Source organism: Ammodytes marinus (assembly GCF_949987685.1).
Source record: "Ammodytes marinus genome assembly, chromosome: 16".
In the NCBI taxonomy this organism is placed as follows: Eukaryota; Metazoa; Chordata; class Actinopteri; order Uranoscopiformes; family Ammodytidae; genus Ammodytes; species Ammodytes marinus.
The window spans coordinates 22,873,623-22,898,598 of record NC_137220.1 but is presented as its reverse complement, the minus strand read 5'-3'; the positions used below and the strand labels follow the sequence as shown (position 1 = coordinate 22,898,598).

The 24,976-nt window shown below is 40.1% G+C and overlaps 1 protein-coding gene across 1 annotated transcript in view; it reads right to left on the bottom strand.

Moving 5' to 3' along the window:
* The window catches only part of lmtk2 (lemur tyrosine kinase 2), a 35,692-nt gene that overhangs the window by 6,401 nt on the left and 4,315 nt on the right, over nt 1-24,976 (bottom strand). The window contains exons 2-10 of the mRNA XM_080044316.1: nt 17,731-17,864; nt 17,363-17,516; nt 16,737-16,813; nt 16,319-16,437; nt 12,430-12,517; nt 4,179-4,309; nt 1,959-2,043; nt 1,011-1,132; nt 158-307 (exon numbers count right to left, since the gene is read on the bottom strand). Of these exons, the coding sequence (XP_079900442.1) occupies nt 158-307; nt 1,011-1,132; nt 1,959-2,043; nt 4,179-4,309; nt 12,430-12,517; nt 16,319-16,437; nt 16,737-16,813; nt 17,363-17,516; nt 17,731-17,864 (1,060 nt within the window). The remainder of the gene's footprint in view (nt 1-157; nt 308-1,010; nt 1,133-1,958; nt 2,044-4,178; nt 4,310-12,429; nt 12,518-16,318; nt 16,438-16,736; nt 16,814-17,362; nt 17,517-17,730; nt 17,865-24,976) is intronic.

Here is a 24,976-nt window from a genome sequence, read left to right as displayed (position 1 = left end):
AAAGAAACAAACGTACATTTTTCAGACAAGATACATTTAGTTAACGCTAAATAGCTTACACTTGATTTCCGCAATATTAATGACATATGTTTTTTAGACGCACAAAACCAGATGGATAAGTTATTCTTTCCCAAATGGACATATTCCATGGACTCACCATCTGTCAGAATACGGAAGGTCCAGTTGTGGCTTAAAGAGTTTGACTTGTTGGTCTTTGATCACATGATTGAGAACCTCCCGGTCAGAAAGATGTGGGTATGGCTGAGCAGCATTCTCAAAGAGCTCCCATAATGTGACCCCCAAGGCCCTGCAAGACAATTAAGAGGTAAACAGCTGTTGGAATTTACTGCAGGACAAAGGTCATATTGAGCACTTTATATACATGTATACTGTATGTATTCTGTTTGTATGTATATATCTCTGCAGTATAAGTCAGAGGGCTGGAATCGAACACCATAGCAATGGCCTGGCCTCAATGGTATGCACTCTACCGGCTTAGCTACTGGGGTACCCCTCAACATATATTTTTATTCAGAGGGAAATCTGGCTCTTGGAACCACACCTTTGAAAGTATTTGGGCAATGAGTCGTAAAGCCGGGAGGGTGGGGGCTGAGAGGACTGTATACTGTGGAGATGATTAACCGGTGCAGTATCAGTGTCTTCCTGCTCTCTTCTGGAAATGATCCAGATTTTGGGGGGATTTATACGCTCTAGAATTAGCAGAACGGGCTCGTTTGCTTCGTAAATTGTTCTGCATTACACCTCTGACATTGCTCATTAGTCTCATTCCAAATATACTTCACATGTATATTGTGAAGCTGGAATATCTTTTATATCTATCAATATGGAATAAGGCAGTATAACTATTTCCTTCATTCTCAAGATCGTTATTTTAAAAATATATTTTGGATTACATTCAGGTTCACACACACACACACAGTCAGATTATGAGTAATGTCTGATTAAAAATGCCCAGCAGTGTCAGTGAAGAGCTTGAGTCTGGTACCCACCACACATTGCTGGGCTTGGTCTGCTCCATAGTAATCACACCCCCATGGCGCTCTCCCACCAGCTCAGGAGCCAACCAACGAAGGGGAGCAAACACATCATCCTCTGTGATGATGTAATCCTCCTAGAATAACATTGAGTAAAACAAAAAACTGTCACACACTGTATTTGCTACTTTAACAAATGGTAACTTTGGGGGGGAAGTACATCATTGTGAAAACACCTTATTAAATACTATTCTACAACCAATTAACTCGTTTATTTATGAGTTCCCACGGAGGGAGAGCACGCTCATGTTGCCTCTCCCTTTCTTTACAGAAATAGATTCACTGGGTGACCTTATCTGAGGAGTATTAAATTCAGACAGCCACACTGCATATCAGCAGTATGTAAAGAATGCAGCAGACAGACGTGCCATGTAATTCATTTGCCGGCTAAAGCCTAAAAGACACTGGTGGGAGGTAGGGGGGGGGGGTCTGGTATAACAAGCTTGTTAGATATAGATCTAAGTCTTCTTGTGGTATTCGTCTGAATTATCGTAGCATTTCATTTGTCAAACAAGCTTATAATGCCCACAATGTCAGCAAATGTGTCTGAAATCAGATATTGGACAGCTACTTTTTATTGCACATTTTAACACTCAGTTAAGTGACCACAACAAAAACTAAAAATTCTATAAGACTCACTGGTTTACCACTGGTAATCTGTATCAGACCAGCAATTGTGATACAAATAATATCACATTAAAGAACAAACTAAGATATATATTTGGATTGCCTATTTAAAAAGTAAAAAATAAAGCTGTTTTTATTTAGGAAACCAACCTAATGTTCAGTATCTTTGTGTTACCAGCACCTGGTATTGCCAAGCATACGCAGTGACATAAAGTAATGAAGGATTTACCAGAAATCTCTTCGCAGAAAATATCTGAGATTGGTGTCTCCGCTTACTTTGTATCTGTAGGGTCCAATTCCATAGTCTCCCACTTTGATTGTAAGATCTGCAGTCAGGTAGCAGTTCCTCAGAGCCAGATCACTGAGAGCATACAGAAAAGACATCAGCATGAGACAGAGGGACGGATTAGAAACTTTTACAAATACAAAATCATTCGCTTATTATGAAGCTCGCCAGTAGGATTTTGAACACTCGCTTAAATGTTAATATTCTGATGACACTTGTCCCCCAGTCAGTCATTTCTGTTTAGCCTGTCCATTGTCATTTGTATCTATAAAGCAAAAGTTAAAGCGAATACCAGAGTGAGGTGACTACTAAATCAATCTTGTCAAGATCAACTAGGCATCCAGGATCTGTCCTTAACCTTAGAGTCTAAGATTAGCTCATGAGAATCAAGGTCAAGGGAGTCAGGCAAGGAGCGCAAAATGACTTTGGCAGCTGTAAGGAAATGATTCTTCTGTCATTTTGCCTGTGCTCCTCACAACAAGACACATACAGGGGGCTATTCCTGACCAGTGCATACAACAACAGGATAAAGTTTCTAGAGGGAAACACACGTTCTACATGGCTGCCAGGAGAGGGCGTAGGTAAGCCAAGGCTCTGGCCGAAATTGAAGCAGACATATGGTAGTTTTATTTTCACAGAGTGAGTGGGTAGGCTAAGGGCTTTGCTTTCCCTTTTGCTCTGCAGCATTCTGCCTCTGTAAGATAAATGAACGTGTATTTTAAACCGTCCTCTGCAGTAACACAGCAGTAAGGAAAAGGGTCCGGCATCTTAGCCCTATAAGGGTAATATGTGGAAATGATCACTACTGTACACATCAGACACTAGTTCAGTTTGCTGAATTTACATTTTTCCCCTTTAAATATAGAATTTTGAAATATATATTAATAATGTATCATAGAATTAGTAATAGTGACTAGTTAGTTTGATTAATATATGAATACAATTTAATAGCCAAGAGTGTTTAAATAGCCAATATCCTTATACGCTATATCATTTATCATTAATTTAAAGAGGTGAAAAACAAGTGCTGCAGACTCAGATTCAAGCAGGAGGCTCAATTCATCTATTCATCTATTCAAACCTCAAGTAGAGCAAACCTGGCTGGGCCTATACTGAAAATGAAAACAGCGCAAAGAGTAAAATCATGTTTTAAGAAACGTCCTTCCACAGTTTCTGAATGAGAATATATTTACAGGGCAGTTCGTGTTTTGCTCGTTTGCAGCACCATTCTCAGCCTTGCATTGCAAAGCTGAGGTTTCAGCTTTGGATATCGGCCCACACAGCACTTGGCCTAAGGGGTTTTGTGTCTGTGGCACTGCACCACCAACTGTGCAGCGTAAGGCTGTACTTAAAATGGCTCAGGTTTTGTAATATTTTTCTAATTTTGTAGTGCTTTGAGAAAAAGTGTCACAGAAATGTTTTGCTAAATAAACTAGTCCAGTTAGAGGGAAGCTTGTAGAACTCCCTTTGAGTTGCAACATGAATTAAAAAGGCCCAATATGAGGCCTATATATATATCCTTTTACATGCAAAGAGCAGAATCATCATATCCAGCTGCCAGCGGACAGCTGACACTGTGGCAATGCATGGGAGCTGTGTAATTGGAACCCCGTGAGCTTATTCTGAGCATGCAAAATAGAGCTGATGAGCATCGTATGTTACCCCCTAGCACCCCAGTACCAACACCCCCAGCCCCACGCTGGCTGCTAGTAGCCAGGCAGCCCGTCTTCACTGGGGTAAAAATGAAAATGAAACGCAGCCTCTCCACCGTACACACCTTTTTTGGAGAACACTGGTACTCAGGAGACTGACTGGACAGTGAGCACTAAAGTAAAACAGTTGACCCAAGTCTTTGCAATCCAATTTTATGAGCTGTGTGAAATACATATTTGTATTATGTATGCAGTAGAATAACTATATATATGAATTATAGAATATATATATATTACATATAGTTCTATAAAAAAAAAACTATAACAGTAATAACTATTAAATTTAAACTGAGGTAGAAAAACATTTAATGTTGGCTCGGTAAAATAAATGTGAAGCATCCGAGTAGACGTAATTAAAACATGTCATCAGAATGTGTTGTTGGACTGTCACTTAGCGAGTGGACATTACTCTAAACAGCAGATGTCCTCTTTGACAGACAAAGACAGTATCATAAAAAACACAATGCCTCATTAAGTGCTGCAATCCTGAAGTGCTACCTGTGCAGGAAGTTGTGCTTGTGAAGGTGAGTGACACCGGCAGCGATTTCACAGGCCATCCTCTGCAGCTGCAGCAACTCAGCATTTCTGAACATCCAATCCTGCTGAGATAGGTAGCCCCGCAAATCCCCCTGCAAAAAAACACAAAAGACACAGACACACACGTTGTAAAAGCTCATCAATGTCAAACATACACATTAAATGCATCCCGAGGAGGATTTATTTGTATTATAGCAATAGGAGTCCTTTGAACAAGCGGTGTAGTGTGCAGAGACCGCCACACTGGGGCAGCAGATACTCCTGTTACTGTCTCCTCAGTGTGAAGGGACCAAATAAGGGTAACACTGTTTAATGGAGCTCTATGCTGTGTCACAGAGATTTATAAATAAAAGAGCCAAGCCCAGGTCTGTGTAATCAACTGTGCTTCGTAGCTGAGAGCGTAGGACAGAAAATGTGTCCCCTGAGGGGAGCAGAAGAAGGCAATTTAAGTTGATTAATTACACACCAAAATAATAAACACACATAGTTAGAGAGGGACATTATGTCTTATATTAGAATGACTGGCAGAATCTTTCATGAAAGTGAACGTTAAACAAGTCTTTGACTTCTATTCAGACAATAGACCTATACAGCGCTCTCTATCTTTGTACTGAATCCTGAGGAACTCGAAATTTGAATTACAACAAAGGGGCTCAGTTGTATGCAGGTTCACATCCTAAAAGGTGGTTGGGAATTTCTGTGGACACCTGTATTTTATTATTATTTTTTCTTTAACCTTTTATTTATACAGGTAAATCCCATTGAGACCGGAGGCTGTTTTGCAAGGGAGACCTGTTCCCATTTACACGTTACCATTCACACACACACACACACTCATACACCGATAGCAGGCTAAATATCGACATATTTATCCTTCACCAACATGTACCAGATGGTATAATGGTTAACTGGCCAGCTGGAGATATGGTATATTGTACTTTGAGCCGTTCTGAAACCACCCTACAAAGTGTGCAAATGGTGAAAAGGTTGCTCTAACACAATTGGCTACAACTTCAGATTGTGGGCGTTTTTGCTGAACAATATTCTGTATAACTAACTTTGATTTACAAATTTGAAAGCCCCCTGAATAGCCAGCAGAACCAAGCTTCCCCTCAGTAGTGGCATGCTAAGAACATACTACACACACCAGAGAGACTAATTATATGAGGCACTTCTATTAAAAATCTCAATTCACATGGAATTTTTCAGTGTGCAGGTTTGTGAGTTTGTGTACAAGTACATTTACTTTCCCTGAGCTATCCCCAACAAACAGCTCAAGTTAGCCACCTTACGTAACCAACCACTGCAAATCCCGGAATATACACATGCGCACAAGAAAACGATCACACAAAAACACACTGGGAAGAGGCAGAGTTTTCAGAGATGAGCTACAGTGCTGCTTGAAAGTATGTGAACCCCTTGAGCATTTTGGAATTTTATTCAGTTTAACCATTAATCATTCATTTTTATCAATACCAGTATTTTCTATATGAAATAACAGATGTTTGTTTATCAATTCAAACATTTTCTTTTCTGGAAATCGATTGTTAAAACAGATAAAACAAATCATTTGCCAACTACTGTATGTGCAAAAGTTTGTGAACCCTGAGCTGCATTGCTTGAATCGAGCAGGTAAACACAATCAACGGGGCCAAATTGAGTGATGAAATGGACCAATGTAATGAGAGATCTTTAGGGAAGAAATTGGGCGGCACTAGATAAAACGGAGATGAAACGAGGTCAGTTTAGGCCCACCAAAGTGAACCCATACAGGTCAACATGCCAAAAGGGAAAGAAAATCTCATAGGATCTCAGGAAGAGTTGTGATGTTGCACATTTGTCTGGGGACAGCTATACATACATTTAAATCATGAGGCAAATCATCTGCAGACCATTTGCCACCACTATTCGTCACTTGGGAGAAGGTTCTTTTGGTGGTAAGACAAGTTGCTTTTTTGCCCAAACATGGTGGTTTTGAATATGACCAAAAAGATACATTTTGGACTAATCTGTACACAAAATAGACTTCAGGTATCCCCAAATGCTCTCTGGCAAAGTTGTGACAAGCAAATGTGTCCTTTTTTGAGAGCAGAGGCTTATTCAACAACCCTCCCATGAAAGACATGTTGACTGAGTTTTCTTCTTATTGTGGAACCATGCACATCTGTCCCAGATGCTGCAAGAGAGGTCTTCAAATCACAAGATGTAATGTTTGGGTTGGCTTTGAACTGAAAATTCACTTTTCTTGTGGCACTTGTGGATATTTTTGAAGGAAGTCCACTTCTAGGCAGATGATCAGTCACTCTTAAAGCTCTCCATTTGTAGATGATTTGCCTCATGGTGGACCGATGGAGCTCAAACTAATTTTAAATTAATTTATAGCTGTCCCCAGGCAAATGTGCAACATCACAACTCTATTCCTGAGATCCTCTGAGATTATTCCTGAGATCCTCTGAGATTTTCTTTCCCTTATGGCATGTCTGACCTGTATGGGTTCACTTTGGTGAGCCTAAACTAACCTGGTTTTTATCTCTGTTTTATCTAGTGCCACCCAATTTCTTCCCTAAAGATCTCTCATTACATTGGTCCATTTCATCATTCAATTTGGCCCACCTGATTGTGTTAAAGGTCACATATTATGCTAAATGCACTTTTTAAATGTGTTCATATACATGTGGTCAACATATCCATGGGTCCAAGGTGTGCCTAGAGACTGCCAAAATATTTTAAAAAATAACAATCTCTCCTTTTCTCACTCTCCCCCTTTCTGAAACCCCCACCCCTCCCCCCCAATATACTCAAGTCAGAATTCTCCCCTTTTCTGACCTCAAAAACTGGAAAGCCAGAAGCTTCCACTGTGCAGCCCACACCCCTATTTCTTATTGGTCCACGGCCCTGACAGACAGAGGGCGAGGCGTATCTGGCTTCGCTTGCGGACAGGGGGCGGGGGGAGCTCAAAGATTGTATATTTACGAGGGGAGCTGCAGCTCTTTTTAAAAATAGGCCATTGTGAGATTAGCTGAACATCAGCATAGTACAGTAAATTATCTGAAAGTTTTTTTTCAGCAAACAATTAAAGAAAAACGTATTAGGGACCACTAAGACCATATAATATGGTGTATAATGGAACCGAAAAGTGTATAATATGGGAGCTTTAACCTGCTCGATTAAAGCACTGCAGCTCAGGGTTCACCAACTTTTGCACATACAAAAGTTGGTAAATAATTAGTTTTATCCGTTTTAACAATTGATTTCCGGAAAAGACAAACGTTGAATTGATAAACAGACTTCTGTTATTTCATATAAAAAATACTGTTATTGATAAAAATTTATTAGTAATGGTTAACATAAATAATATTCCAAAAGGCTCAAGGGGTTCACATACTTTCAAGCAGCACTGTATATTCAATGCATGTTAAGTGATCCCCCCCTCCGCCTGTCTCTTATTTCTGTGAAGGACCAGCAGCAGGTGATAAGGACTGGGTTCCAGTGGGAGGATCCAGTGCTGTTAATGAAATAGCATTAAGTCTGAGAAAGGCCAAAACAATTAGATTTCGTGTCTGACCGACAAATAAATAAGACTCTACCAAGTACCCAGTGCACTGATTTATGTCTGGCTCGGCCATCACATGATCGAGTTGTGTTGGAAACACAACAACAACAACCAAAAGTGATGCTATTTTAAGAGCTTGTTCTTCATGCTGATTTTCTGATGACTGTGAGCTCATATACTTTTAAGCTAAATGGGGTAAGTGGGCCAATGTAGAATTGTGAAATCAAGGTTCAGGCATTTAAAAAGATGCAAACCTTTTTTTTTTATTCTTTATATATATATATATATATATATATATATATATAAAAATTATCTAATTAATTACAGGCTCTGTGATTAATTAATCTAAATTAATCGCATACTTATATGACACTTTTATACCCGTTTGTAAACAGCTGTATAGCCTACTACAGTCTCTCTCTCCAATAAATATATATATAGGGGAGAGTGGGGTGAGTTGTGCCAGTGGGGAAGTTGTGCCACCCCTTGTTTCTAGAAAACCACAGAAGAAATTGGAAATGTGACCACATATTTAAGAAGAGCCATCAATTTCACTCATCCTGTAAGGGAGAAACATGGAATAAGATATAAGCACATTTAAGCTCAAAAAACTGTTTTTTGCCTTTCAAAGTAAAATTTCCGTGATCAAGGTTTTTTGATTATTGTGCCTGAACAATTATAGATACATTTGAAAACATTTGACACATGTTTTAGTGCTTTAGTATGCTACACTTTTTGTCTATTTAGTTAGCACGATGTCAGCCCTAAACTGCTGCATCATACTTATTATCCAAAATTCTGGGGTTGGGGTGAGTTATAAGTAAGTAAGTAAGTAAGTAAGTAAGTCAAATGTATTTATAAAAGCACATTTATAACAGTTTGCACTGTCCAAAGTGCTGAACATAGTGCATTCAGTAGGTAGAAAATTAAGGTAAAATAACAATAACAAAAATATAAGACATAAAGCCCATACACCTACATATAAACAAAGATAGTAGTGCAGAGGTAAGATGTTTAATGGGGAGGAAAAACCAGGGTGTACAGATTGGTTATGAGCCTTGATTTAAAGGCAGAAATGGAGGGGGAATCGCATATGCCAGGTGGCAGTTGGTTCTACAAGGGCAGAGCAGCTAGTGCAAAGTATATTTCTGAGAGTTGTGCCATTGGCATGGCTGTATACGCTGGTCAACTAAAGAAAGTGTCTACAGTAGCTCAGAAGAGACTGACATCTCCATTCCACTTAACGAGACCACTGATGAGAGTTCAGATGGCCAGAAAGATGATGATGGTGACTTGTGAGCTTTGCAGGTAAAACCTTAAATCTGCTAGGCCTGGGGGCGCCCTTAGCTCAGTTGGTAGGGCATAAAACATAAAAACAGAGCACGGGCAGTGACGTATGACTTAATAAATGTGTAACGTAAAAGAGCACTTACACTACGGTCCAAGGATTGTTGCTTTAATGACCGTTAACAACTGAAGGGGGATCAATGACCTTGGAAAGCAAAAAGTCAGCTCATATCACAGACCCTGAACCGGAGAAGGGTCTGACTAATGTCCTGGACCGGCACCAGGAATGAGATCCATGCATTACAGGCTGTCACTCACAGGCCAGTATGTGACATTCTGTGGCCCCTGCACCAGTTGCTTGATGTATTTTGATGTCCAAAATGCTTGGAGTCAGGGTTACCCAGCACGGTTGATACGGGATGGAAAAAACACCATCAATCACCGGGCTGTCAAGAGGAAACGTCACAGTAAGTTGACTTTTTGGGGAATCATAGAGTCCACTCCGCAGCTGCAGTATCACATGTACTTCTATTTTAACATTAAAGCAGGTTCAATGCTTTTTTTTCTAGAAAAAGTTTGGAACTTTCAAACCGAACTTGTGCCGTATATACTGAAAGACAGGAAAGCAGTATTGTGTAAGACAGGACCCCCCTCTTGGATGAAGTCCTCAAAACTCTTCATCCAGTAAGGGATAACGAGCACGCACATCACTCAGCTGTGCCACGCTCACACATTATCACCTTCCAAGAACAGGACCTGCTCTTAATTTTCCCTAATGGGTCACACACTTGTGATAAGTCTCTCACCTTGACTCATTTCCATGTGCTGTCAGATACGTTACTAGAGCTGGAGCTGGCTGGGAAACACCACAATGCCAAGACAGCAGCCAAGCCTGGGGCCAGCTGACAATACCCCCAGCCAAACAAAGTTATGCAATGTCTGGCAGAATGAGCTAAAGTGCACTCTGCTGGACGTGACCACCTCGGAACAATGGTGGGGGATAGCGTTCGCCAAATAACTTGTGTCACCTAAACAGCAGAAATGCATCTGCAAAAACATGCAGAAGTGTGTAGCTCCCCACAGACTTTACATTGGCACACAAGCAACTTATCAAATTACAGATTTAAATCCGGCGGATGAATGTGACGATTCCCTCTGGAACAACTGTGAAGTCAAACTTTATGGCTCGGGGGTTGTGCCAACTCATTCATGGTTACCACAGAAAGGACATGGTGTATCCTATCCTGGCATCAGGTTGTAAGTGGGTGGACCTGTGTGGGCGATCTTGTGCACCCAAACACACCTGGGTCTGACGATACACTTACACACCGGATAATTCATCACTGCCAGAGTAGGACTGGGGGTCATCTAATTCAACAGTACAGTCACGTAGAGATGACAAATAAGACTGGGTACTGAGTGATTGTTGACACTCTGTCAAATAAGTGATTAATTCAACTCTGCTGCTATTTTGGGAGCTGTAATTACTAGTGCTGGTTTGTAAAGAAACTGTTGGTCAGACTAACTAACATTTCTAGTGCACGCCGGATCGGGAGGTGTCTTTTTTTTTCGCAGCTGGCTTGTGATGCATGTCCCTTTGTGCTGTTGCGGTAGAAAGACAGTCTCTTCCTTTCTGACAATTTTTTCTTCAGAATCGCTGATCCAAACCACTTGCTACTGGCCACTGCAATCCCCTTGGGTCCCTGGCATTACACCCACCGAATGGGAGGGCTATCCCATGAAAGGTTTGTGGAGATATTCCAAGGACAGCAATACATTCATTCATACATGCATACAGATAATTCTTCCTTTATAGTATGGTAGAGATATTATAGATTCAATCTGAAACCTGTAACTGAGCTTTTTTTGGCCTTTTTTGCGACAGCGGAAAGTAATTGCCTATTTATGTATTTAATACATTTATTAAGAGTCAAGTTTGTGGCCATCTGCCAAAAGCAAGTCCAGGATCCACTCTCTTTTAGCTTTCTATGGTCTCTGCCAATTCCTGAGGGAAATGCTTTGCTTTTGTTTGCTGCCCACCCAGAACAACTGCCTTGTGCCTCAAACAACAATATGAAAGAGGTACACGTGAACCAAAACAGAAAGGTTACTAGTTGCAACTCTTTTCTGGAATATATATATATATATATATATATATTAATTATTTCCATTAAAAGCAATTATATCAATTTATCAATTATAAACAGACCCACTGAAGTGGCATGCACTGCAGGGGCTATTTATGATGACTTAATAGTAAGGTTTGTTTTGATGGTCCTACCTCTACGAACATGAGGACACAGAAATGGAATGCTCTTCAATATAATGTTATCCCACAAACTACAACCTCACATGTTGAATCATGTTGAAACATGTTGAGTATTATTGGTTTACATTCGGATTGTGATTAGGATCCAATATATAATAAATGAATATGGTGTAAACAGCTAGTTTACTTACCATAACATTTGTTTCCTAGTAAGATAAATCAAAACAGACAAGGAGGTGTATATTTTAAGGGTAACGTTTTTGGCCTCTTGCACTTGTCACGCCTTAAGTCTCCTTTAGGGAACAGCTTTGGTCACTAAGACTGATCCCAACCGTCTCAAACATACACATGTTGCTACCCATAAAAATGCACAAACACAGCAACTGGTGGAGCTGACACCAGAAGAGCGTAAATGGAGCCTGTTGCTTCACTGGGTGAGGTGGGAATGTGAGAAGTCCCAGGCTTAGACTAGCAATGCGACATCGGCAGGAGGTAGTGAGGCAGAGGGGGGGGGGGGGGGGGGGGCTCCCAGCAGTCTTGGCCCAGCGACCCAGGATACTTAGAGAAACATTGAATAAATCAGCTGCCATGATTGCGTCTGGGTCCCTTCAATATGTGAAGATAAACGGAAGGGCTAATTTTGGATTTTGGCAGTAGGCCTTTAGTCCACATGGTCCATAGGGCAGGTGAGCTAATGCACGCTTGCTAGAGTGTATCTAAAGGGGTCATGCCCCTATGAATGAGCTCAACAGAGAATATTATTATATTATATTAATATTATAGAGATAATAATTCATTCTTTAATAATGGAGTCTGCTATATGATAAAAGTGCTAAAATAAAAAGTAGAAAATAAAGCATTTCTCAATCCCTGGACACAAGTACTAAATGACTGCATGTTGAAAACCTACACAATAATGCTTATAAAAGGACTACGCATGGCAGATATTTAGTGGATCCATTTCATTACAACAAATGCACTATTGGCACTATTCAACGCTCTCCAAGTTCATTACAGTCAACACCTTTGTGTACAATTAAAAGGGGACTGATGGTGTGCTTTGTTGTTATAAATAACATTAAGTAGAGCATGTGGTCACTCACCATTTCACAGTACTCAAAGACAAGTAAGAAGGGAATTGCCTCGACACACTGTCCCAGGCATAGGAGGATGTTTGGGTGCTGCAGAACTCTGTACAGAGAAAAAAAAAACATGTACACAATGACTACAATACGCTTCACAATATTTACTATGAAAAATAGCAGTAAAATATGAAAGGAAAACAAGTCGGTAGGATGGCCTAGAGTTTGAGGGCCGACCAGTAACTATGAGGTCGCTGGTTCGATCCCCGGCACTGGACAGGAGGGTGTTAACTGGTAATACTAGTGGTGGCTGGTATAATACAGTCATATGAAAAAGTTTGGGAACCCCTCTCAGCCGGCATTATAATTGACTCTGCTTTCACAAAAAAATATATAAAAGTGGTATGTCTTTAATTTACCAGGAACAGCTAAGTACTGGGATGTTTTCCAAACAAAGATTTTTTGAAAAGCAGTATTTGGTTGTATGAAATAAAATAAAATGTGAAAAACTGTCTGTGCAAAAATTTGGGTACCCTTGTGGTTTTGTTGATTTTAATGCCTGTAACAGCATGTAAAACTGATGACTTTAAACACAAAGTTGGTTGGATTATGTTGTTAAGCCTTGAACCTCATAGAAATGTCTGTTTAATCATGAGAAAATGTATTTTAGGTGCCTAAATGCAAGTTGCACTTCTCTTTGACTCTCTGCTGAAGTGAGACAGAATGGGATCATCAAAACAGCTCCCAAAAGATCTGAAAAACAAAGATTGTTCATTGTCATGGTTTAGGGGTAGAATACAAGAAGCTTTCCCAAAGGTTTCAATTGTCAATTTCGACTGTAGGGAACGTTGTCAGGAAATGGAAGGACACAGGCACAGTGGGAGTTAAACCCAGGCATGGCAGACCAAGAAAAAAACAGGAGCGGCATAGGTGGAGGATTGTGAGAATGGTTGCACACAACCCACAGATCACCTCCAAAGACCTGCAAGAACATCTGGCTGCAGATTGTGTATCTGTACATCGTTCAACAATTCAGCACAATTTGCACCAAAACATCTGCTTTTTATAAAGACCAAATAACTTAATTTTTGTCTCATCAGTCCAAAGCATTTTCTTCCAATATGAATCTGGCTTGTCTAAATGAGCTTTTGCATACTCCATGCAACTGTATCTGTGGCGTGGGCGCAGAAAGGGCTTCCTTCTCATCACCTGGCCATACAGATGTTTTGGTGCAAATTGCACTGATTTGTTGAACCATGTACAGATACACAATCTGCAGCCAGATGTTCTTGCAGGTCTTTGGAGGTGATCTTTGGGTTGTGTGCAACCATTCTCACAATCCGCCGCATATGCCGCTCTTGTACTTTTCTTGGTCTGCTAGACCTGGGTTTAACTGCAACTGTGCCTGTGTCCTTCCATTCCCTGACAACGTTCCTTACAGTAGAAATTGACAATTGAAACCTTTGGGAAAGCTTCTTGTAGCCTTCCCCTAAACCATGATAATGAATAATCTTTGTTTTTAAGATCTTTTGGGAGCAGTTTTGATGATCCCATTCTGTCTCACTTCAGCAGAGAGTCAAAGAGAAGTGCAACTTGCATTTAGGCACCTAAAATACATTTTCTCATGATTAAACAGACATTTCTATGAGGTTCAAGGCTTAACAACATAATCCAACCAACTTTGTGTTTAAATTCATCAGTTTTACATGCTGTTACAGGCATTAAAATCAACAAAACCACAAGGGTACCCATATTTTTGCACAGCCAGTTTTTCACATTTTATTTTATTTCATACAACCAAATACTGCTTTTCAAAAAATCTTTGTTTGGAAAACATCCCAGTACTTAGCTGTTCCTGGTAAATTAAAGACATACCACTTTTATATTTTTTTTGTGAAAGCAGAGTCGATTATAATGCCGGCTGAGAGGGGTTCCCAAACTTTTTCATATGAATGTATATATGGTGCCAACCATCTCTACCATTGTGTCCCTGAGCAAGGCACTTAACCCAGAACTGCTCCAGGGGCGCTATACTACATTTGACCCTGTGCTCTGACCCCCTCCGAAGTGTGGTAACTTGAGAGGGGATATGCGGAAAGAAATTTAAATGTGCCTCGTGTAAATTGACCGATAAAAATAACTTAAACTTGAGTCTTCAACAGAAGAACACTGAGTTGAAGTAAAAAATGTAATATTCTCATAACTCAAATATACACTACCGTTCAAAAGTTTGGGGTCACCCAAACAATTTTGTGTTTTCCATGAAAAGTCACACTTATTCACTACCATATGTTGTGAAATGAATAGAAAACAGAGTCAAGACATTGACAAGGTTAGAAATAATGATTTGTATTTGAAATAAGATTTTTTTTACATCAAACTTTGCTTTCGTCAAAGAATCCTCCATTTGCAGCAATTACAGCATTGCAGACCTTTGGCATTCTAGCTTTTAATTTGTTGAGGTAATCTGGAGAAATTGCACCCCACGCTTCCAGAAGCAGCTCCCACAAGTTGGATTGGTTGGATGGGCACTTCTTGCGTACCATACGGTCAAGCTGCTCCCACAACAGCTCAATGGGGTTCAGATCTGGTGACTGCGCTGGCCACTCCATTACCGAGAGAATACCAGCTGCCTGCTTCTGCTCTAAATAGTTCTTGCACAATTTGGAGGTGTGTTTAGGGTCATTGTCCTGTTGTAGGATGAAATTGGCTCCAATCATGCGCTGTCCACTGGGTATGGCATGGCGTTGCAAAATGGAGTTATAGCCTTCCTTATTCAGAATCCCTTTTACCCTGTACAAATCTCCCACCTTACCAGCACCAAAGCAACCCCAGACCATCACATTACCTCCGCCATGCTTAACAGATGGCATCAGGCATTCTTCCAGCATCTTTTCATTTGTTCTGCGTCTCACAAACGTTCTTCTTTGTGATCCAAACACCTCAAACTTGGATTCATCCGTCCACAACACTTTTTTCCAGTCTTCCTCTGTCCAATGTCTGTGTTCTTTTGCCCATCTTAATCTTTTTCTTTTATTGGCCAGTCTCAGATATGGCTTTTTCTTTGCCACTCTGCCCTGAAGTCCAGAATCCCGCAGCCGCCTCTTCACTGTAGATGTTGACACTGGTGTTTTGCGGGTACTATTTAATGAAGATGCCAGTTGGGGACCTGTGAGGCGTCTGTTTCTCAAACTAGAGACTCTAATGTACTTATCTTCTTGTTTAGTTGTGCAACGCGGCCTCCCACTTCTTTTTCTACTCTGGTTAGAGCCTGTTTGTGCTGTCCTCTGAAGGGAGTAGTACACACCGTTGTAGGAAATCTTCAATTTCTTAGCAATTTCTCGCATGGAATAGCCTTCATTTCTAAGAACAAGAATAGACTGTCGAGTTTCAGATGAAAGTTCTCTTTTTCTGGCCATTTTGAGCGTTTATTTGACCCCACAAATGTGATGCTCCAGAAACTCAATCTGCTCAAAGGAAGGTCAGTTTTGTAGCTTCTGTAAGGAGCTAAACTGTTTTCAGATGTGTGAACATGATTGCACAAGGGTTTTCTAATCATCAATTAGCCTTCTGAGCCAATGAGCAAACACATTGTACCATTAGAACACTGGAGTGATAGTTGCAGGAAATGGGCCTCTATACACCTATGTAGATATTGCACCAAAAACCAGACATTTGCAGCTAGAATAGTCATTTACCACATTAGCAATGTATAGAGTGTATTTCTTTAAAGTTAAGACTAGTTTAAAGTTATCTTCATTGAAAAGTACAGTGCTTTTCCTTAAAAAATAAGGACATTTCAATGTGACCCTAAACTTTTGAACGGTAGTGTAAATATAAATTATTATTATTATGAAAAGTATTTGGTCAAAGGGGTTATGGTGTTAAAGGGGGAGAAAAAGCTGTTTACCTGTATGGATCCCCCTGTTGCAGGAAATCATTCTGCTCCTTGCCACTTGCATTCGCTTTTAACTCCTTCACCACAACTCTGGCTCCACCAGGATCTGTGTAGATTTCACTCAGGAGCACCTGTAAATACATAACAACACTTTAGACTGAACAACACACAGAGGAAAAGGCTAAGCAGCATTTATGCCTCAAATTGTAACACGCTAAAGAGGTCAAGCGATGCCACCAACTGCAGAGCCTGATGTTAAAAAAGAAAAACATTTGAAAAATATGGTAAGCAAAAAAATATTAAACATATTTACTCATTTACCTTAAGATGAGTTGAAAAATAAGCAGTAAAAACATTGGAAGAGATCATGAGAATGCACGTGGTCACCTTCTACACTCTCTTTACAGGACAATGCCAAAACTCATTTTACCTGGCCAAACCAGCCGTTGCCAATTTCTTGGATGTAGCTCAGACTGTGCCGTGCGACCTGGAAGCCCGTGGATCCCTCTGTGAAAACAACCACGGACCAATGTTAATTAAGACTGTGTTCATAAACCAGTTTCTCCTGGTTTCATAAGTGTGGTCATTTTGGAAAAGACTGATTTATTTAGAAAAAACTGAAAACTACAGTGTAAGTTTCAACATGAAGCAGGCAAAGTCTGATCTGATCTTTTTGCTCATGTGTGTCCCAGTTTTTTCATGACAATGTGAACAGCACATATCAGATGGAAACTGATGTATTCAATTCTGATTTTGGCCACTTTCATATGTGGTCCTAAATCTGATACAGGTGTGATCTGTTACAACGCAACCAAAGGTGGTGCATTTAAAAAGGTAACATATAATGCTCAATTTGGGTTTCTGCTAGATATATATTTGTTTGCATAATGTTAAGGCCTTTAAAACAAATTATGTGAACACAAAAGCCAAACCAAAAAATTAGATATTGGCAACAATCTCACATGGATAAGTGCACATGTGTTAAGCAATTAATATATAATACACAAGATGTTTCCACATCCACAAACAAGATGTTTGTGTGGCAGTGTGTCTGACCTGCGATGCGGGCGGGGGGTTGGAGGTGTGGGGGTCCAGGCAGGGCCACGGGGGACACAGCCAGGGTGTACACCTCGGCTGGGGACTGCATAGAGGGCGTGTCTTCTGCTGGTGGAGTGAAGTCGATCTCATCTTCAAAGTGGTCCTCAAACTCCTACATCGGCAACAGTCAAGAGTGGATGAAAACAGGCTTGCCATTATACTACAACAGTATAGTACAGCGCATATCTTCTAAAAAAAAGCACAAAGTCGCAGACACTGTCCATTCCAATGCATCCCCACTATGTGTTGACTATGTGTAGCCTGCATGTTGGGAGCAGGTGGGGCTGTGACTGTGTGTTTGGCTTGCTGCCTGCCAGGACTCTCACCTTGAAGTTGATCTCCCGTTCCTTGCAGCAGGTCACACAGTTCACTAGCAACACCACCAAGGCCACCAGCGCCGTCAGCGACACCACCAGGGACAGGTGGAGAGACACAGACAGTGTGTCTCCTGTGCTTCCTCCTGACGGGAGAAAAACAGAAACAACTTTATATCCTTCACATGCACAGCCTGACAGCCTTGTTGCAAACATAAACATATTAGAGAGCAATACAGAACGCACCAGGGAGGGGTGTACTGGCTTCTGTATCCACACACACACACACACACAACACAACACAAAGGTCAAAAGGTAAGCTTAATAACAAAATTAAACTGCACAATGAGGCTCTTAGAACTAGAAGTGCTTGAGCGTACTGTGCAAGACATATAGTCATTTTGATGGTATAAAGACAAAACAGTGATGGCGTTTAAAGATTTACAGACATGGGGTAGACCCCCCGAATCAGCCATTCAAAGAGACAGCTGTGCAGGTTTCCACTCTCTGGCTGATAAGCAGCTGACGGTGCAGCAGTGGTGACAGAAGGTGTGTGTGTGTGTGTGCGTGTGTGCGTGCGTGAGGAAGGATGCTGCTGTGTGAGTTTGACTGTCTGGGCTGACAGCGGGCATCCCACCCATCCACCAACCCACTGCGCTAAAAAAGGCTGCTGCTCTATTACTAGTACTACACTGATGCTGGCCAACCATTACACAGCAGAGGTTTTCAATTTTAGTGCAAGTAACATCCTTGTTCGGGAGACTGCTTTACACACAAAACACGTTAACTATTAGAAGCCCAATTTATTCTTGCTTCTAATGTGTATTCCTGTAATAACAATTTTTACATGAAATGGTAGTAGGCAGCAAAAACCATTTCTACACCAGATTTGGTTTGAAATAAGTCTTAATTATTAATAATTCATTAGTTACATTATTTATGACCAAAAATAGCAGGTAGAGGTAGAAATGCAAAGTGCTGGTGATAGCCGGGTCTAAAAAAAAAACATGTTCTCCCTCGAAATAGAAGCTCAAATACATAGTCATATCTATGGACTTAGTGTTTTAAAAGTGCCTGAAGCTTAATCTTTTGTTGGCAGCAAGTGTGTGTGTGTGTGTGTGTGCGTGTGTGTGTGTGTGGGTAATGATTACTGAGACGTTGTGTGTGAGACCCTCCTCCCCCCATGTGTTTATTCTGTCGCTTGTCAGGTATATATCCTTTCTGCTAGAGGGCAGATGAAAGTGGGTCATGTCGGTGCTGAATACATCAAGACTACTAAACAACTGCTAGTAATACTGGTAGTTGTCCCATGTTTGGTTTCCAAACACAAGGATTGGCATTGGAGTAAACAACAACAGACTGAGGCTAATACAATACGTTGCTACATTTGAAAATATATATTTTCCACAACTTTTTGATGTGTTGTCCAATATGCAAACTGAAGCTTTTCCAAGTAGAATGCGAAGTTGTAAGATGCAATTGAAGCTCATTCAAATGATGGCATGTGTGTGTTGGGAAAAGTCTGGTCCTGCTATGTAGACAGAATTACAGGCGAGGGGGATCGACTTTTCAGTCGCCTCCAAATGTCTTTGAATAGCTTATCCCACGATAGATAGTGTCATCTTTAATCTGTATTAATGTTGAGGTTACTAGAGGATTTCATAAGCAAAACATGTAAGCAAAAACTGCTCCTACTGCAGCAGTACATGAACTGCCATTATCTTGAGCTGCCCTTTATGGTTCATCCATTTTACAGGCTTACACATTCACTGTGTAAAAAAAAGTAATTCACCGTTTTGCCTTATTGAAACATAGAGCGTTTGAGGCGAAAGTTAAGTTAATTTATAAGTCAATTGCTACATTGAAATTTGTCTTTTCGCATATCCCCTATCGTTACAACACTTCAGAGGGGGTCAGATCGCAGGGTCAGCCATAGTACAGCTCCCACTGGGGCCGTTTTGGGTTAAGTGCCTTGCTCAAGGACACAACGGTGGTGGGCACCGTACATGTAATACCAGCTACTACTAGTCTTACAAATAACACCCTCCTGTCCGGTGCCGGAGATCGAACCAGCATCCAGCGGCCATCTTTCCTCTAGGCCATCCAGACACCCCTACTTCTAGGAACTGAAAGAACAGATGTAGCTTGTTTTCTACCGTTGTTAAGGCTGACAGAGTGGTAACTTGGACCAATCGCCTCAGTACCAAAGGGTTCAAAGGGTTCAGTGTGCTCCTTGTCATTTAAGACGAGTTAAAAGGTTGTAGAGGCAGAAAGATAGTCAGAACTCAGCAGGCTGAGCAATGATCTTTCAACAAGTTATGTCTGGTCAGATGGAACGGCCCATAAAAGAGGACATGAGATGGACAGAACTCACATTATCTCTGTGGGGAGCATTAGAAAGGTTCCAAAGTGTCGGCCATGATTGAGACTCATTTCACCAGGCTATCGCTGTCAAATAGACAGATCTGTTCTCCTTACTTAAGATCAGAATAAACGTTTCCATGTATTTTGACAGTTTACAAATGTCTCTAGTGCCTTGCATTTTCCTAACAGCACTAAAAGCCTACTGCACCCATGACCCCAAAACAGAAGTACCGTAATTTTCGGACTATAAGCCGCAACTTTTTCCCCATTTTTCGACCCTGCTATTACACAGCACAGTATTATACTGTATGTTCTGTAGCTACTAGGGATGGGCGTTAGTAATCGAGTACTCCTCGTTTCAAATGAACTCGATTGGTGGATGAGGAAAATCGTTTTTTTTTTTTTAGCGTTTGTAGCCTTTAGGCCGGCCGGCGGGCCGCCCCTATTTTAAAATGTTATATACGTGTACAAAACGGCACAAAACGGATAAAATAAAGTTTAACAAAATTAAATATTTTGATGAAAGTGCAATAAACTGAGCGTTGTGTCAAACAGCAACTGCAAATAACTGCCACCGCCGTGCCACCGCAGCGCAGCCTGTGTTCTCCACGGCACCGCGGAGCTGAACACGGTCTCTCCTTTCTCCAGAACATTTTCAGGAATATAACTGTCCAATTATTTCAAAGCAGATGATAAAGTTACGTTTATAAAAAGGGGAGATGACACCTGTTACTCTCAGTTAGTAATGAGTAGACTCCAGGTGAGCATGCAAGGTGCTCTCCGCTTGGAAATAAAAGTAAAGAAGAAGCAAGGCTTACTTCAGGCACATTCGCTCCGAGCCAACAACAGTTAAGAAGCCTTCAATAGGGAATATGGGGATAAGATTCAAAAACCGACCGGTGTAACGTTCCGTTAATGAGGAATTAGTCGCGGTAATTATTCACGGACACGGAGTGAGCATTACGCGGTTGGATATACAACTATCTGCTTTGGTGAGTTATTTATATGTATTTAAATTGTAGGACAATAATTTTATATTATTTGCTGCCCTTCTTATTTTAAATGGCGACTTAGGCTATTTTTTTTTGTTACAACTACAGCCCATGCTTTTTTTCTCTTTTTTTCTCCGCACCGCAGACCTACTCGATCGGTTTAAATTGTCAAAACATTTTTTTTTTAAGACAAAACATTATTTACTATCATAATTTTTATTTGCAAAAGATAACAACAAAACAAACAAATGCATTTGTTATATATTATAAAACAATAAAATAAAACAATAAAATTATATTTTATTGTTTTAAAATATAATTTTAATTGAACATTTTACCAGTTTCTTATAAGCAACACCACATTTCAGGGAAAGTCATAATTATTTACAACAAATAGTGTCTGCAGATCAGGAAGAAATACTGTAGCTCCAGATTTCAAATGATAGCGAGGATTGCATGAGGAGATGATCAGTTAAATGAGAGATGCAGGTTCCTCCTGTGTCACATTGTGATCTCTGATATCTGAAAGCGGAGAGAACAGTCTTGTTTTTCTATCTGGTTTAGAATAGTTTCAGATATAAAAAATAATAATAATTATAACACCAGCATTCAGATATGGTCCACCAAATTTAATCCTAATAAATAGATTTTTTTGTCCCTTCTTTAAGAGCTGACTATGTCTTAGTAAGACATAAATGGCAGAAGGTTTTATGATTTTATAGGTTTGCAACAATAATTTCCTTATTGTTTCTTAGAAGTGTCTTGGAAGGAACTTTGTAATTTGGTATTGGTATGGGGAAAAGAGAGGCAAATGCATCTAGACAATAAGTAGGTAATTCTTTAATTCATGGGTCTGTATATTCATTAAAATTTCATCACAGGTTTTCATGAAAAAAGTATTAATATTTGCACTAATAATAAGGAAAATAGACATCCAATTCATTCTCCAGTGATCAATTCCAATGAAATGCTAGTGTAACATAAAGAGGCTTTTGGTCAGTTGAATATGACAGAAAATGTATAATGAATGTTTCCAATAATAATTTTTTATAATCAACCTTGGTTTGAAATGGGAAGTTATTCCAAGGAAATACCTACATTATATATTATGTATACCATACTACATAGTGTTTTATGCAGACCTGTATACCTGGCCCATCTATTTAATTACTTTCAGTGAGGAAAATGTGTTTTAAACTTGTGGAAAAAAAATTCTTAATATCATATGGCAACTGTGACCAGGGTTCGACATAACGTATAGCCCGATGGCCCGGGGCCAGTAAAATCATATGCAGGGCAAGTTGATTGGCCAGTCACTGTCCCGCCCGGGCCAGTGACCGGCCAATCACAGTTCAGTATCTTTTTGTAGACTACCTTTTTTGTAGACTATCATGGTTCATTGAAATGCGCGTTGAGAGTCGTAATGAAAGCAGTGTTTATTTAAGACTCAATATAATAAACCTAATATAAAATATATTTTTTAATGGACAACCGATGCGTGGGCGTTTTGACAGGTGGAGCAAGAAGCGGGTGCACTCTCGCTCCGTTGGCAGAGCTGCCTACCGTCCGCCTGCGAGTCGACACATCAATCGACTTGCTTTGCCCCCTTTCTTTCTTCCCACAGCAGAGGTTGAGGTGCAGAAAGTGATAACTGCGCTTTTCCTTTATCTGCCACCGTAATGTTACAGTATTTGCATACAAGCCCCAATGGTAATACAAATGAGAGGCGTTATTTAAACGCTGTGAATGCGTCTCCGGTGATTGTGTCGGTTGTAGACAGAAACGAACGGAGGGACTCCGCTCACTGTACAGTTCCTATAGTCGCGCAGTTTGGCACTGTGTTTTCAGGCTCGAGACATTCAATCAAATCGCGGAAGTCTTTCCCATTGAAATCGCTAACGGGGAGAATATCCCCGGTTATTATTTTAGCCACAAACCACAGTTCATCTGCGCGGCGGCTCACTCGCTGGCGAGATCATACGGTGAAACGCTGCTGTGATCGGACGAACGCATTGTGTGTTTCTAAGGTGATTTAACGTCATAGTCTCAGACGAGCGTTTAACTTATGCTGCATATTTTGCACTGCATTGTTTTTTATCAATAGTTTGAAAAAATGGTCCCACACCGGACTCTTATGTGAAGCTGACACTTCATGGAGAAGTGACACTCCTGCAGCGCGCTCACGACCAGACGTGAACTCACATACACGGTGAAATATCCCATTAAAAAAACGGCATAACCCCCTGATTTTCGTATTTCTATTCTATTTTTAAAGTCAACTTGAGCGCAAGTGGAAAACCGGTCGTTCGGTCGACACATTCACATCCCTAATGCATATAGAGAAAGTAAAAAACAGCCTACCACACCACAAAGAATGATCAGACCTTCATCTCTTATTTTTTTTTTATGTTTGAACATGACTTCTGCAGGTGAACTATTCATTAAACTGCCCAAATTCAAGAATAAAAACAATCAAAAATCATAAAATCAAACTACTGGACTTTAAAATACTGGCCGACTCTTTCAACATACTTTCAGTTGTAGGCTTCTAATTCAATATGTTTGCCTGGTTTTATATTATGTGTATGAGCAATATCAACATTTCATATAATTAACTAAAATAAAAATAACCAAATCTAAAGGGAATATCTATACTGTTACAGTATAGATATTCCCTTTAGATCTGGTTATCTTTCTTTATTTTTCTAATACAGGTATTATAATTATTGACACTAAATTATGAAGAAAAAAAAAGTGTGTGCAGGGCCAGTGAAAATATACAAGGGGCCAGTAAAACTCAGATCCACTGGCCCGGCGGGCCAGTAGGAAAAAAAAGTTATGTTGAACCCTGCTGTGACTGTTTGACAATAAGCATTGAGCGCTTTATTGCGGTGAACCGTTGTTCTGCAGACAGATGCGTTGCATTCTAAAAATAGAAAAAAGTTTAATGAGGAATCGATTGATCCTCCTCGAGGAATGCAAGCGATCACACGAGTAGTGAAAACACTCGTGCCCATCCCTAGTAGCTATTGCACTAAATGGTAACACTTGAATTCGTTATGCAAATATGCAACTTGTTTGTTGAAATGTTAATAAATGGGAGTTTCCTCGAGCAGCCATCTCTTTCCCGACAATCCTCTGTGCACAAACTCTTACATATGGTAATTAAACATTATAACACCTGCGGCTTAGTCCAGTGCAGTTTATAGTGCGGAAAATACGGAATAACTGTCAAGTTATTAACCCCATCTCAGACAAGAATGTACCTTTACAACTGAAATTTTAGCCGTCAGCAAACAATGGTTGTTTCCTATAAGATTACTTAGCAAAAACTATCTACTGTGCTAGAGATTGCAATATAGAAAAGGGAATCAACAATTAAAGATGTTGATGGTACAATTATATTCTGGAGGGAAAACTACAATTTCACTGTTCACAACAGTGTCGAAGCATTAAATCCAGGGCTGTACGCTTATTTTTTTAGGTGGTAGCACTGGTGCTAGCAAGCAAAAAAAATCAGTAGCACATAAAATAAATTCAGTAGCACACAAAGTATGATCGAAAACTTGCATAACCTTAACCCATGCATTTCGCTCTAATTACCTTTTAGCCTGTCATCTTGGTCTCATTTGAAACTCTCAATTAATGTCATATCCTAGTGTGTGCAGTAATAATTGTAGAAAAATTAATAGGGGTGCACTGATTGTAATTTAGACAAAATAATCTAACCTGCCTGCCAATTGCAATTTGTTGCTGATTCAGAAATATTTCTCCCCATAAAATTAATATCTATATATTTTTTGTATATACATATCATTATTATATTCATAATAATAAACATTTTTGGTAAATGTCCTTCTGTTAATTAAAACCTAACTTTAAAACATATAGCCTATTAAATA